At 37.8% G+C, this 16,592-nt stretch overlaps 1 protein-coding gene across 3 annotated transcripts in view; it reads right to left on the bottom strand.

Annotated features, from left to right (window-relative positions):
• The window catches only part of prom1a (prominin 1a), a 135,661-nt gene that overhangs the window by 26,478 nt on the left and 92,591 nt on the right, over positions 1-16,592 (bottom strand). For 2 of the 3 annotated variants that reach the window (XM_057849376.1, XM_057849375.1), the window contains 6 exons: positions 13,677-13,823; positions 13,441-13,512; positions 7,770-7,862; positions 3,185-3,238; positions 3,020-3,100; positions 2,871-2,939 (listed from right to left, as the gene is read on the bottom strand). In XM_057849376.1, coding sequence (XP_057705359.1) covers positions 2,871-2,939; positions 3,020-3,100; positions 3,185-3,238; positions 7,770-7,862; positions 13,441-13,512; positions 13,677-13,823 — 516 coding nt within the window. Of the gene's footprint in view, positions 1-2,870; positions 2,940-3,019; positions 3,101-3,184; positions 3,239-7,589; positions 7,608-7,769; positions 7,863-13,440; positions 13,513-13,676; positions 13,824-16,592 lie in introns of all 3 variants that reach the window. The other variant, XM_057849374.1, reaches the window with a different exon arrangement.

Genomic DNA, 16,592 nt, shown 5'->3' on the forward strand with positions numbered 1-16,592 from the left:
TAATCGGCCTCAAATATTGTTTTACAAAATCAGCTTTCGGCAATTGGAAGATTCTTTTTTTTTTTTTTTTTTTTTTTTAACGGTACAGACATCTGTCTATGAAAATCCCGTATCAGTCGACTTCTATAAAAAAAAAAAAAATACCCAAAACTAGAGGAAGTGACTCAGAAATGCCTAAAGACCTGAAATGCATAGGAACTGACCCAAGAATGCAATAAAATCAACAGGAAGTGACCCAAAATCAACATGAAGTTACCCCTAAACTGTGTTGTTAATTTTACTTTAAAAAAAGTAATTACAGTTACAAATTACTTCTCCCAAAAAGTAATTGGATTAGTAACTCAGTTACTTGAATGTAAGAGTAATTAGTTACTTGGCAAAGTAACTAGTGATAATTTTCATGTATTTTTTTTTCTCTGAAAAAAAAAAAAAAAAAAAAAAAACAGGTCACACAATGTGATGTTTAAAGGGTTTTGGGGACAATTGGCCCTAGCCCAATTCTTTACCCTCCACTTAACTAGACACAAGGGTATTGCGATAACTAGATAGTAACCTTTGCTATCTGTGGAAGTCATTTAAAGTTGTGAATCAACCGTCAAAGTTGTTAAAATTGCTCCCGTTATTGCATTAGTTCCCTTCTGTCTACTTTCAACATGTGTAAGTTTTAAAACTGTTTCATCATTTATAGATAGATTTAAGTCAAGATTTTGCCAATTTAGGAGCATTTTAGATTTAAAAAAAAAAATGTTACTTAGGTTCGCTAGGAAGGATCTCTACATCAGAGCCTTCCTGAGAGGTCTACTGCTTTAAGATGGCGGCTGTTTACTAACGCATGTAGTCCTTAAACATGTTGCCAATGCAGCCATTTGCATCTAGTTCTATAATATGCGATATCTACCGTATCGTGTGGGCATAGTTTGTAGGCTATGGCTACAGTCAGGTATAGACCCCACTCACATGACGTCACAACCACACCTCCGCGCCATATTGTCCGTCAGGTCGTCGTGTTTACGCATTACCGCTACGTAAATTCCTCCTATTATGGCGTGTTTTTCTGCTCGTTAACATTAATAATCATAATGATGAAGGCGTGTGTGGCGGTTGGTTGCGGTAACAGAGAAAATAGACGGAGAGACTTGAAATTCTACCGTATTCCGAGAGACCCGGAGAGGCGAGCGAGATGGACTGCTGCAATTCGACGAGAAAACTGGGCACCAAACGATCACCACAGATTATGTAGTAGTCATATTATATCTGGTAAGATGCATTTAATATCTATTTAGAGGGTTTTGGGCTGACAACCAGAATTAAGATCATTGCGAGGCTAATCGCCGACAACATTCAGTTTCAAATTTAAGATGCTTATTTCTTCCACCATCATTATATTTTGAATAATATTTAGCTGGTACCAAGTGAAAGAAGCTGGCCTCGTCTATGGATCATCAGTTAAACAGGTGTGTCCAAACCTTTTGCAAAGGGGGCCAGATTTGGTGTGGTAAAAATGCGGGGGGCTACCTTGGCTGATTTACATAGAACAATATATTTAAACAAATTTTAGCAAGCCCTTCTGTGTGTCACATTTGCTTTCTTATTTTTTTTTCATTCATAATTTCAACAATCTCGTCTTCGTGGCGTTCTCTTTCGACACTCGGGCTCTTGCAAAATACTGCTGCTGTGAAATTAAACTAGCTTCAAGTTGCTATAATTTCTCGCTGCGTATCTTCCCTGTAATGTCGTACATGTCAGCGTGTCTTGTTCGGTAATATCATTATTGCGTCACATCGAACTCTTTGAAAACAGCGACTGTCTCTTTGCAAATGAGGCAGACACAGTTGTTGCGTGTTTTATTGATGAAATAGTCCAATATCCACCTATCCTTGAAGCGTCGGCCATCGCAGTCAACTTTTTTTTAATTGATTGTCGCCATTTTAGAAAATTGGAAGTAAAGGGTCACACGGGGTAATGTTGCTTAGAGTGCTGCTCTTAAGTTTTTCAAACTTTCGTGAGAATAGGCTGATTTTGTGTGGACAAGATAGTTGTAGATATCAAGGTAGCAGATGTCAGGCAGAGATGGCGAAGACAGCGGGTCGAAAAATATCGATTTAGGCATCAAATATGGATCTGGCGAATGGATAGACTGAAGCTTTTCCACATAACGCCTTTTATGCAACGCATCCAATGAGTTTACAGCGTCTGAAAGCACCGGGGCTTCCATGAATTGCACTATAAATTGCACGACAAATTGAAACCATTGAGAATACGGATAAACAGTGACGGACAATATGGCGGCTGGATACAGCGACACGTCATTCTGTGACGTTGGTGAGTAGGGTCTATTATTGGAGCCACCTAGCATCGCGTTTGCAACAGCGTCTTCCCCACTCCTGCTCTGCTCTCTCGTCTCCGTGGGTCCGTCTTTCTCAGACTTTTCTCGCTCAGTCAACCAACGTAGTAACACACGCCTTTCCAGCCTCGGTAGCGGTAACGGCGTTGCCAAGATGAGAAAAGTAATTAATTAGATTACTCATTACTGAAAAAAATAACGCCGTTATTAACAACACTGCCCCTAAATACCCTAAAATTAACAGGATGTGCCGCAAAATGAACTCTGACAACGATCGACATCCAATGCCCATCTTTCAGTGCCACTGACAGGGCGAGACTTCAAATCCATTTTGACTGCCCACAAGATTCTACTTGCAATAAACAGGTTGACATTTTGTTTTCCTCGCCCCTCCCAGTCAAAATGGATTGGACGTCTTGCCCCGTCAATGGCAATCAATGGCTTGACAAGGAAGTGACCTGAAAATGCCCCAAAATCTACAGGAAGTGACTCATGGGAGAGCAGGGAATCTCCTATTATGACTTACCGAGGTCTTGACCCACTCCATGTATTGCTGGAAGTAGCCTACAATGGTCGATGTGTATCTTGCACTTTCCTAAAAAAGAAAACAATGATTTTCATTAAAATGATACACAATAATAAATAGCACGTAAATAATTCTAGTAGTGTTGGTACCCGGCTAATAAGTTGTGATGCATTCTGGGAAATAAGATGCTGAGCTGCGTTGATGGCGTCCAGCACATCTAAGACTTTGTTCTATGCAGACAAGAAAGGAAGTTACTAGGTTTGACTGTTTTGTAACTTTCTGGAAGCGAAGGACTTTGATTTGTGTTGACTTACTGGCAGGTCTGAGGCAGTTCTCTCCAGGAACCTCATGCTCTGGTTCAGCGCACTCTTTGAGGGAGACAAATGATGTCAGAAAATAAAAGAGCAGCAAGACTACAAAAAATAAGTACATGTGATGACTGAGCAGAAGAAAATACACACTCAAAATTGATGTGTGCACGTAACTTAGCACGCTAGCCAAATCCAACATGCAGAAGGATTGTTCTTCAAATTTAACAAGAACATCCATTCGTTTTCCATATGGTTTATAGAGTTGAGTAAACTTTATAGGCTCCATTTCAAGATGACACATATTTTATATAGAAACAGACTGAAATGAAAATCTTTACACAACAAAAAATGGATGCCACTGTTTGATGAAATGTGGTGAGTTAGATTCATAAATAAAAGATGCGACCTTCACATTCAAAGAGCGAGGAAAGCAAAATGTCAACCTGTTTATTGCAAGTGGATGCTTGTTGGCATTTTGGCCACAAAGTCCTTCAATACCAAACCATAAAAGCAGTGTTTCCCAACCTTTATTCAGCTAAGACACATTTTGCATGAGAATAATCTCAGGGCGCACCACCAGATAAAAATGTCACCAAAAATACCGTATTTTCTGGACTATAAGTCACACTTTCTTTTATAGTTTGGCTGGGCCTGCAACCAGAGGTGGGTAGTAACATGTTATATTTATTTTGATGTATTTATTTGAATAACGTTTGGAGAAAAGTGTACTTCTACGAGTTTTACCACGCCATATTTTTTACTTTAACTTGAGTAGGTTTGTGAAGGAGAAACGCTACTTACTCCTCTACTTTACGCTACACTAGAGGCGTTACATTTTCCCTCTTTATTTTACATATTAGAATTTATTTTATATTTTGCCAGAGATGCCAGAGAGTTCTGGATTTTTTTTAGATTATGTCTCTATAAGTGGAAATGCATCTATGAGTGAAATTTCAGACCTCTACCTATTTTCGAAGTGGGTGAACTTTCAAAATCACTAGGGGTGCAAATACCACTGCTCCTCGTGGTAGGCTTGCAGTCGGAAGTCCTATGATCACGTCGCTCTGTTCAATCATGCGGGGTCTTTAAAGCATCATAAAAAAATAAGATATTTCACAGAGAGTGCAGCCGTCAACATTACTCTAAAGCGCAGATTTCAACCTCTCGCCCAGGTTTTTATTTAGTACCAATAGACCATGGAAAACTAGAGATATGAGTTTTCCCATTTCATGGTAGGAAATATTTTCTCAACTAGTGGGCATTCAAGTGATGTTTCATTTCTATACATTTTTCCAGTCAGACTTCGTGGATTTTTAAAGTATTTTTTTGGCCTAATATGGTAATGTAATAGGTTATTGTACAAAATAATAATAACAACAGTTCATGTAAATGATGTTGTGCTGAGAAAAACGATTAAACATTGTTTGAAAAAAAAAAATCTGACATTGTAAGTACATACTTATTACTTGAGTATTCTTTTCATCGAATAATTTTTACTTGTACTTCAGTACATTTTTGGGATGACTAATTTTACTTGAGTATAATTATTTCAAAGTAACACTACTCATACTTGAGTAAAATATTTGGCTACTCTTCCCACCTCTGCCTGCAACTTTTTTTTCACTTTGACAGCCACGAGATATTTATGTTGTGTTGTATAGGCTATAGTCATCTGAAAAACTGTAACTGTTAATGTTACCTTAACTCATTTGCTCCAAAAACGTATAAATACATTCTATTTTTAATTGTTTCAGTGTCCCAAATACATCTTTTATGTTTTTTTTTTCACAACAGACATCTCTGGGTTCTGATTCAACTTAGCTCCAAAGCACAACGATGAAAATCCATTTTAAAGCAATAAAACTGGCCACTGGAGGGCAGTAGTGCCTTTGGTAAGACCCGAAACCCGATTCAACAGAACGAACAGCCGGGGCGCTGGCGGAAGACGACCGAATGGACGCCCGGGATGCCAGGCGGCGGACGACCGAGCAGAACGACCGGGACCACCAGTGCAGCAGACGATGCCGTTGAGTCCGTGCTGCTCGCCGAGCAGAGACAAGCGGCGATAAGGGAAAAGTTTACCCCGGCTGTCACCGCCACAACAGAGTCATCTCTCAGTTAGTAATGTGTAAATAAATGGTTACTTTGCTATCAAAACCTCTATTTGTCTTTTTGTTTATGTTATTTTGTAAAAGGAAAACATTATTCAGATGTTTGGGATGTAACTAAAGCAAAAAATACCTGTGTTAAAGTCAAAGTTATGTTTGAAATGTATGCTTTTATAAAAAGCTCAATTTCTCTGTTCTTCATCAGAAATTGGAAAATTGCTCAAACTAAGCTATTTTCTAATGCTGATTTCTAAAGAATGGAAAAAGATATAATAAAGTTTTTTTCCTGCTGAAAGAAGAGAGTCTAATCTTTCTTTTGGTGGGTTTCATGTTTATATAGCAATCGAACAGAAATTTCTGTGGGCCTTGCAAAATTAGTCAAAATCCAGTAAAACGGCCGGGAGTGAAGGGGGTTTCACCGGTGAAAATGGCTGGGAGTGAATGAGTTAACAGTTGCCGATTACTTTAACATATAATTCTTGTTCTTGGTTTCTGATGAATTAAAGAATTCCCCCCCAAAATGCGACTTATACAGTGGTACTTCTAATTACGAAATTAACTGGTTCTGGAAGTAGTTTATGAACTTGAAAATTCTGTAAGTACAGACGTGTTTTCCAAGTAAATGCCCTAATCCGTACCAAGCCCACCAAAATTCAGACATAAACCTTTTATAATTCCTACAAATGCATTAAAACATGTAACAAAGACATGTACCAATTGTCTTATTGCACAATATAAATAAAATCAGAAATGTGCATGATTAAAAAAACAAGAATAGAGTAAAGAATAAAAGTTGATACACATGTAAAGCTGTTGGAACACGAGGGGCGAATGAAGAGAACACTGGGATACCCACATACACATACAGTAGAGGTCCACCTTAGCCAACTGGATGCCAGGAATGCTAGCCAACAGCCAGTGGAAGAGAAGCTATAAGTATGTTACGTTCAGTAAACTCTGGAAGCTGCAAGTACCAGCCATACTGTATTTTTGCCTTTCGTATCCTGAAATTTCTATCGTTTAAAAGAGACACTATTTTCCCATTGAGGCGTTAAACTGAAAATTCTGTATGTAGAGATGTTTGTAAGTAGAGGTACCACTGTATGTTTTTTTTTCCTTTTCATGTTGTATTCTTTGGCTGATGTGACTTAAACAAAGGTGTGACTTATAGTCCGAAAACTACAGTATATACTGTATGTTGATATATATATATTACCACACTTCAGTCACTGCCTGAAAATTCTATTGTCTTTAGTTATGAGTAATATTTGAGAATTGAAATCGGTGTGGTTGGAAATTACTGCCTTGAAGGATCTATGGACACTCTAAAATAAATACAGTATATACAAAAAGTTAACGGTTATAAAAAAAAAAAAAAATTCAAATTTCTGGTAAAATACTGACAGACTTAGTTGCCATAACAATACCGTTAAAAAATAGGAGAAACATAAAAGGTTTACGGACATTTTAACAACCAACTACCGTGAAAAAGATGTTTTTCCGTGAAGCACTTTGAAAAGTTTTACTATAATCTACAAAAATTCACCAGGCACTATACAGTTTTCACTTGGGGTGTGAATCACCAATTTGATCACAATATCATATGATATCAAGTCTTTGGACAATGACACAACATTTGCTGATATTAATTTAAAAAAAACATTTTTTTTAAGTCTGCTGCAATTCGATTCTATTCAAGGGCCTTCGATCGATTAAAAACGACACTATATGCGCATTTAACACAATCATTCCCATTTTACCTCAAGCTACAAAAAATACAAAGCAATTTTAGATTTTTGGGGCATTTTTTTTTTTTTTTTTGCTGAAGTACCTCAAACGGTTTCATTTAAAAGATGACGACATTTATCTTTATTTTGCGTTTTGATTGTTTTCAATTCGATCGTGCAGATCTAAATGTGAATTTTAGGTGTTTCGCGTTATTTTAACGGTCAATTTACAACAACCACAGCTGCCAGTATTTTACCGTAAATTTCATTCCATTTTTTTACACAGTGCACACACTCTACAGACATCACAACTATGACTGAGCTATATGCTCTCAGGTGTGTCATCAGAAAAAGACATTTACTCGAATAGCCTGTGTAAAACAAGTAGTGCAGTTCTATATACTGCTCTTACGGCAACAGCTATATCATCATTATCTGCTGTTATACTTTCACTGTTGCAACTTCATCGGCGCCCTCCACGCTTTCTGCACCACTTGATGAAACACGGCTTTCACATTGCACACCGTCACAAAAGGACAATCACAAGATGGACACACTTATAGGTGCGCTTACCCTGGCTCTAACATATTTCTTGATGTTGGGAGTAGAAAACAAGCATAAAGAATGCATTGGAACAGATGGTTTGTCAGCCTGACAGCTAATTTGAAGCAGAGTGAGATGTCGACAAAAATAGAGGAATGGGAGGGGTTGAAAAATGGAGGTGAAAAGGGGCTGGTGTTAGTCGTAGATTACCATGGCCTGCTGCATGGGGACCACTTGCTGGTTGTAGATCTGTCGCACGGTGCCCGCGTGACCTTTTAAAGATGTTTGCAAAAAACTTCGAGGCTGCATCACAAAAACATACAACACAAATTAACGTGGGGAAGCAGTTAACGGTCAAAAATATTTGACCTAACAAGCCACATCAATTTCCGAAAGGGAAACATATATCTCAAATTTTAAAAATGCGACTTGTCCTACAGTTTTTGTCAAATTCACATAATTCACATTCTGACCAGCTAAAAAATTCAGCAGGGTCGAGAACAATGGTTTTTGGTATGTGGGAAAATGGATTTTGGCATGAGGCATTTTTTTTGGTATGTGGAAAAATGGATTTTGCTATGTGGCATTTTATTTGGTATGTGGCATTTTTTGGTATGTGTATGTGGCAAAATGGATTTTGCTCTGTGGTGTTTTTATTTGGTATGTGGCATTTTTTTGGAATGTGGAAAAAATAGATTTTGCTATGTGGCATTTTTTATTTGGTATGTGGCATAATTCACATTCTGGCCTGCAAAAAAAAATTTCAGCAGGGTCAAGAACGAAAAGTGGTTTTTGGTATGTGGGAAAATGGATTTTGGTATGAGGCATTTTTTTGGGGGGGGGGGGTATGTGGCATTTTTTTGGTATAGGTATGTGGCAAAATGGATTTTGCTCTGTGGTGTTTTATTTGGTATGTGGCATTTGTTTGGAATGTGGCAAAATGGATTTTGCTCGGTGGCATTTTTATTTAGTATGTGGCATTTTTTTGTTATGTGGCAAAATGGATTTCGGTATGTGGCATTTTCATTTGGTATGTGGAAAAATGGATTTTGCTATGTGGCATTTTTTTTTTGGTATGTGGCATTTTTTGGTATGTGGCAAAATGGATTTTGCTCTGTGGTATTTTTATTTGATTGTGGCATTTTTTTGGAATGTGGCAAAATAGATTTTGCTCTGTGGCATTTTTAATTTGGTATGTGGCATAATTCACACTCTGACCTGCAAAAAAAATTCAGCAGGGCAGAAAACAAAAAGTGGTTTTTGGTATGTGGGAAATTGGATTTTGGTATGAGGCATTTTTTTGGTATGTGGGAAAAATGGATTTTGCTATGTGGCATTTTATTTGGTATGTGGCAAAATGGATTTTGCTCGGTGGCATTTTTATTTTGTATGTGGCATATTTTTTGTTATGGGGCAAAATGGATTTCGGTATATGGCATTTTCATTTGGTATGTGGAAAAATGTATTTTTCTATGTGGCATTTTTTTTTTTGGTAAGTGACATTTTTTGGTACGTGGCAAAATGGATTTTGCTGTGTGGCATTTTTATTTGGTATGTGACATTTTTTTGGAATGTGGCAAAATAGATTTTGCTTTGTGGCATTTTTTTATTTGGTATGTGGCATAATTCACACTCTGACCTGCAAAAAAATTCAGCAGGGCCGAAAACGAAAAGTGGTTTTTGGTATGTGAGAAATTGGATTTTGGTATGAGGCAATTTTTTTGGGGGTATGTGGAAAAATGGATTTTGGTATATGACATTTTTATTTGGTATGTGGCAAAATGTTTTTTGGCGTGTTGCATTTTTATTTGGTAAATTTGGACGTGCATAGATGTCAATGGCATGGACGTGCATGGCCTGCAAAAAATGCTATATATCAAAAAAAGAAAAAATTATTATCCAAAAAAAACAAAAGCCATATACCAAAAGTCATTTTGCCACATACCAAATCATAATGCCATATACCAAAATCTGTTTTGCCACATAACCAAAAAAATGCCACATACCAAAACCCATTTTTACACACATCAAATGAAAATGCCATATACCAAAATCCATTTTTACACATCCCCAAAAAATGCCACATACCAAATAAAAATGTCAGAGCAAAATCCATTTTGCCACGTACCCATACCAAACAATGCCACATACCAAATAAAATGCCACATAGTAAAATCCATTTCTCCACGTACCAAATGAAAATGCCATATACCGAAATCCATTTTGCCACACAACAAAAAAATGCCGCAGAGCAAAATCTATTTTTCCACATACCAAATGAAAATGCCATATACCGAAATCCATTTTGCCACATAACAAAAAAAAAAAATGCCATATACTAAATAAAAATGCCACTGAGCAAAATCCATTTTGTCACATTCCAAAAAAATGCCACATCCAAATAAAAACACCACAGAGCAAAATCAATTTTGCCACATTCCTATACCAAAAAAATGCCACATACCCAAAAAAAAAAAACAAACAAAAAAAGCCTCATACCAAAATCCATTTTCCCACATACCAAAAACCACTTTCCGTTCTCGGCCCTGCTGAATTTTTTTTTTTTGATGGTGAGAATGTGAATTATGCCACATACCAAATAAAAATGCCATACAGCAAATAAAAATGCCACAGAGCAAAATCCATTTTGCCACATACCAAATAAAAATGCCATATACCGAAATCCATTTTGCCACATACCGAAAAAATGCCACATACCAAATAAAATGCCAAATAGAAAAATCCATTTTCCCACATACCAAATGAAAATGCTATATACCAAAATCCATTTTGCCACATACCAAAAAAATGCCACATACCAAATAAAATGCCAAAGAGCAAAATCCATTTTGCCACCTTCCAAATAAAAAAGCCATATACCAAAATCCATTTTGCCACATGCCAAATAAAAATGCCATATACTGAAATCCATTTTGCCACATACCGAAAAAATGCCACATACCAAATAAAATGCCACATAGCAAAATCCATTTTTCCACATACCGAACGAAAATGCTATATACCAAAATCCATTTTGCCACATACCAAAAAAATGCCACATATCAAATAAAATGCCACAGAGCAAAATCCATTTTGCCACCTTCCAAATAAAATGCCATATACCGAAATCCATTTTGCCACATACCAAAAAAATACCACATACCAAAATACGTTTTGCCGCATACCAAATAAAAATGCCATAAACCAAAATCCATTTTGCAACATACCAATAAAATGCCACGTACCAAATAAAATGCCACAGAGCAAAATCCATTTTTCCACATACCAAATGAAAATGCCATATACCAAAATCCATTTTGCAACATACCGATAAAATGCCACGAACCAAATAAAATGCCACAGAGCAAAATCCATTTTGCCACATACCAAATAAAAATGCCATATACCAAAATCCATTTTGCCACATACCAACAAATGCCACATTACCAAATAAATTCCACATGCCAAAAGCCATTTTGCCATACACAAAATACCACTTTTCGTTCTCTTAAAAAAAGTGTGGGGAACCAACAAGTTTCTACCAAAGTTTTCCACTAGAATACTGTCTGCTTGAACTCAATGGCTGCCATTGACGGCACTAGACACCCAATCGATTTAGACTGGTAAGGAGCATTTGCAGCCAGTCTTTCTGATTTTCGGCACATTTACAGGTCACTTTCTCTTCATCCACCCAGAAGAGCCCCAAAATTAAAACAGCAAACGATCTGAAAGGCTTCCAAATTGAATCCATTTGTTGCTATTGACCACCAAAGACGTCCAGTCCGTTTGAAGTGGCAGCGAATGAAGTGGCAGCGAATGAACGAATGTTCATTCGCTGCCACCCTCCCAACTCAAATGGATTGGACGTCTACTAGTGATGAACAGTGTTGTTAATAACGGCGTTACAATATAACGGCGTTACTAACGGCGTTATTTTTTTCAGTAATGAGTAATCTAATTAATTACTTTTCTCATCTTGGCAACGCCGTTACCGTTACTGAGGCGGGAAAGGCGTGCGTTACTATGCGTTACTAAGTTGGTTGAATTAAAAAAAGTCTGAGAGAAACGGACTCACGGGGACGAGAGCAGAGCAGGAGTGGGGAAGACGCCGTTGCAACTGCGATGCTAGGTGGCTCCAATAATACCTGACTGCAGCCATAGCCGACAAACTACACCCACATGACACGGTAGATATCATATTATAGAACTAGATGCAAATGACAGACACTGCTGCATTGCCAACATGTTTTAAGGACTACATGCGTTTGTAAACAGCCGCCATCTTAAAGCAGTAGACCTCTCAGGAAGGCCCAGATGTAGAGATCCTTCCTAGCGAACCTAAGTAATTTTTTTTCATCTAAAATGCTCCTAAATCGGCAAAATCTTAACTTAAATCTATCTTTAAATGATGAAACAGTTTTAAAACTTACACATGTTTAAAGTAGACAGAAGGGAACTAATGCAATAACGGGAGAAATTTTAACAACTTTAATGATTGATTCACAACTTTAAATGACTTCCACACATAGCAAAGGTTACTAGCTAGTTATCGCAATACCCTTGTGTCTAGTTAAGTGGAGGGTAAAGAATTGGGCTAGGGCCAATTGTTGTTGTTGTTTGTTTTTTTTTGAGAAAAAAAAAAAAATATCACTAGTTACTTTGCCAAGTAACTAATTACTCTTACATTCAGGTAACTGAGTTACTAACGCAATTACTTTTTGGGAGAAGTAATTTGTAACTGTAATTAATTACCTTTTTAAAGTAAAATTAACAACACTGCATGGCACTAAATGCGTTAGTAGACAGCCGCCATCTTAAAGCAGTAGACTTTTTAGGACGGCTCTGTTGTAAAGAACCTTCCTAGCGAACCTAAGTAACTTTTTATCTAAAATACTTCTAAATCGGCAAAATCTTGACTTGAATCTATCTTTAAATGATGAAACAGTTTTAAAACTTTCATATGTCGAAAGTAGAGAGAAGGGAACAAATGCAATAATGGGAGCAATTTTAACAACTTTTAACAGTTGATTCAGGGTAAAGGGTAAATTAGGGTAAAGAATTGGGCTCGGGCCAATTGTACCAAAAACCTTCACAAAAAACTTCACATAGTGTGGCCAATGTTTTTTTTTTTTTTTTGAGGGAAAAAAAAAAGTAATTATCACCAATTACTTTGCCAAGTAACTAATTACTCTTACATTCAGGTAATTGAGTTACTAACGCAATTACTTTTTGGGAGAAGTAATTTGTAACTATAATTAATTACTTTTTTTCAGTAAGATTAACAACACTGGTGATGAACTCATTCAAGGAAAATCCCTTGTTTTCTGTTGATTACTAGTTTTGTAGAATATTGTAGAATGATTTCCTGACCATGTCTCGATAACTGTTGTATCGCCTTATCGTGAGCTATGTACCGCAAATTGTATCGTATCATGAAGTATCCAGACGTTACCACTCCTAATAGACATCCAATTCATTTAAACTGGGAGGACTGGCTGTGACTGTCCATCTCTCAGTGCTATTGACGGCACGAGAATCCACAGGAATTGGACATCTAGCACTGTCAATGGAAGCCAAGGAGTTGAGAAGGAAGTAACCCAAAATGGCCTAAATTAATTGAAACTGACTAAAATCTATCAATTTCTAGGTACACACAAAATACTGTTATAAGTACAACGCATTTCAGCTGGGAAGGCAAGCAATGATTATTCACTAACAAAGTATTTGTATTTTGTTACTTCCTACCACTGTGTATTACAAGAAGCTATTGGATTTGCAAACACGGCAAAGACCCAAAAGGCCTGGCAGAGACGCTCCGGCAGAGGCGTATTAAACATGAATAATTGAAATAAACAGACAAATGGAGCGCGGTGTTAAATACCATCAGGTCCGTCTGGGCTTCCAGCTCTTTGGCAAACGAAAGCAGGTCCACCACTGTGACGCCTTTGTTGACCTGCGGGAAAGAAAATTATATTTTTACGCTTCGTTTACATCAAATTAACTTGGAGATCTATTCAAGGAATGTGTACACAATTTGCCGTCCAATCTCATCGTTTATTTCACACAGAAATCTTGTTACTAACCATCTGTCTCGACAATTTCTGTGAAATAAATCACCTCTTCCAAGTAGTCTGCGTAGTTTGTTTCCGACAGTCCCACCTCGGAGAAATCCAGAAGGCTCTGCTTGCCTTCCGCTTCTAGCAAAATGATTCCTCTCAGGTCGATTTTCAAGCTGCTCAAAAGGGTTACCACATCCTTGGTGAACTGATAACAAAGATGAGAACCTCATTATCAATAAATACAGATTCGCACCGATACCGGTACTAGTATCGTTACCGAAATGGCACTAAAATGAGGTATGTACATTAAGTGCTGGCCGAAAGTATTAGCACCCCTGCAATTCTGTCAGATAATGCTCAATTTCTCCCAGAAAATGATTGCAATTACAAATGCTTTGGTAGTAATATCGTCATTTATTTTGCTTGCAATGAAAAAACACAAGCGAGCTTGAAAAAAAAAATCATTATCATTTTACTAGGGCTGTCAAACGATTAAAATTTATAATCAAGTTAATTACAGCTTAAAAATTCATTAATCGTAATTAATCGCAATTCAAACCATCTATAAAATATGCCATATTTTTTTGTAAATTATTGTTGGAATGGAAAGATAAGACACAAGACCGATATATATATTCAATATACGGTACATAAGTACTGTATTAGTTTATTATAACCAGGGGTGCACATAATTTTTTTGCCCAGGTTCTCAGAGGAGGACCTGGAGATGTGACTTGGTTCTCATTGAGCTTGAGAGCCTGATGCGATAAATTTATGACAAGCTTTACTTAGAGCCAATTAACTTTAATTAATTATATTAACAATTAATGCTTGATTAACATCAACTGGGACAACAAAATTGCCATTACTTTGAAGTGAAATGTAAAGAAATAAAAAGCACCAATTCAAAATAAATGGCATTATGCGGCTCCCACATTAACTCCAAGCCTTTTTAAAAGTGGGATGTCCTCCTCATAGACCTCATTGAACGTGCATGTTTAGCTTTGTAAAATGCGAGCAAAAACACGTTTGTCAGTGCATGTCGCTGTTCATTACCTTTATTCCGCCCTATTCCGCCACTTGTCCATAGGGCGAGTGGGGTCCTGTTTGACATCGATAGTTTGCTTAATTGCCACATGCTCTCAGTTTTTTGTCATGCTTTTCAAAGTTTGGATGGCTGAAATTCTTTGACCCTACATAAAATGCGCTGCTCTTATCGGCGACATTGGGATTCTCACGGCACATTTTGTAGCGCATTTCCGTGCGAGCATCATTTGCTTCTAGCCATGGTACCTCCTGTAGCCACTTTTCAGCAAAAGTCCTTTTTTTCGGTAGCTCCGGTGACGTCTCTGTCGTCTGTCTGTCTTTTGATGGGGGAACACGGAAGTAATTACTCAGTGTGGCCTGCCTCTTCAACATTTTGAGAAGATATTTTCTTGTGTCCGCCGCAAATACAGTGGTCAGCCATCGGTACGCAAAAGCGTACGGAAGCCGTTGAGGGCCAGCGCGTTTGTCTACGTCCAGTACGCATGCGGACCACTTATGTGCACTCCTGATTATAACAATAAATCAACAAAATGGCATTAACATTATTAACGTTCTCTTAAAGCGATCCATGGATAGAAAGACTTGTAGTTCTTAAAAGATAAATGTTACTACAAGTTATAGAAATGTTATATTAAAACCCCTCTTAATGTTTTCGTTTTATTAAAAATTGTAAAATTTTCAATCAAAAATGCTCACTCCCCAAACCCATAAAATCATTTGGACCTAAGCGCCAGCAGAGGGCGCTAAACACCAAAAAACAAGTAACAAGCGGACATTACACTGCTGTCATTTTAATCTGTTTGAGCGGGGCATGTGCGTTAATTGCGTCAAATATTTTAACGTAATTAATTAGAAAAATTAATTACCACCCGTTAACGCGATCATTTTGACAGCCCTACATTTTACACAAAACTCCAAAATGGGCCGGACAGAAGTACTGGCACCCTCAGCCTAATACTTGGAAGCACAACCTTTAGACAAAATCACTGCGAACAACCGCTTCTGGTATCCATCAATGAGTTTCTTACAATGCTCTGCTGGACTTTTAGACCATTCTTCTTTGGCCTACTGCTCCAGGTCTCTGAGAATTGAAGGGCGCCTTCTCCAAACTGCCATTTTCAGATCTCTCCAAAGGTGTTCTCTGGGATTCAGGTTTGGACTCATTGCTGGCCACTTTAGAAGTCTCCAGTGCTTTCTCTCAAAGCATTTTCTAGTGCTTCATGAAGTGTGTTTTGGGTCATTGTCCTGCTGGAAAACCCATGACCTCTGAGGGAAACCCAGCTTTCTCACACTGGGCCTTACATTATGCTGCAAAATTTCTTGGTAGTCTTCAGACTTCATAATGCCATGCACACGGTCAAGCAGTCCAGTGCCAGAAGCAGCAAGGCAACCCCAAAACATCAGGGAACCTCCGCCATGTTTGACTGTGGGGACCATTTTCTTTTCTTTGAATGCCTCGTTTTTTTCCTGTAAACTCTATGTTGATGCCTTTTCCCAAAAAGCTCTAAGTTTGTCTCATTTGACCAGAGAACATTCTTCCAAAACGTTTTTGGCTTTCTCAGGTAAGTTTTGGCAAACTCCAGCCTAGCTTTTTTATGTCTCTGGGTAAGAAGTGGGGTCTTCCTGGGTATCCTACCATTGAGTCCCTTTTCATTCAGACGCTGACGGATAGTACGGGTTGACACTGTTGTACCCTCGGACTGCAGGACAGCTTGAACATGTTTGTTTGTTTGTCGAGGTTCTTTATCCACCATCCGCACAATCTTTCGTTGAAATCTCTCGTCAATTTTTCTTTTCCGTCCACATCTAGGGAGGTTAGCCATAGTGCCATGGGCTTTACACTTATTAATAAAGACACTGCGCACGGTAGACACAGGAACACTCAGGTCTTTGGAGATGGACTCGTAGCCTTGAGATTGCCCAGATT

The sequence above is a fragment of the Corythoichthys intestinalis genome, chromosome 11, assembly GCF_030265065.1.
Source record: "Corythoichthys intestinalis isolate RoL2023-P3 chromosome 11, ASM3026506v1, whole genome shotgun sequence".
NCBI lineage: Eukaryota > Metazoa > Chordata > Actinopteri > Syngnathiformes > Syngnathidae > Corythoichthys > Corythoichthys intestinalis.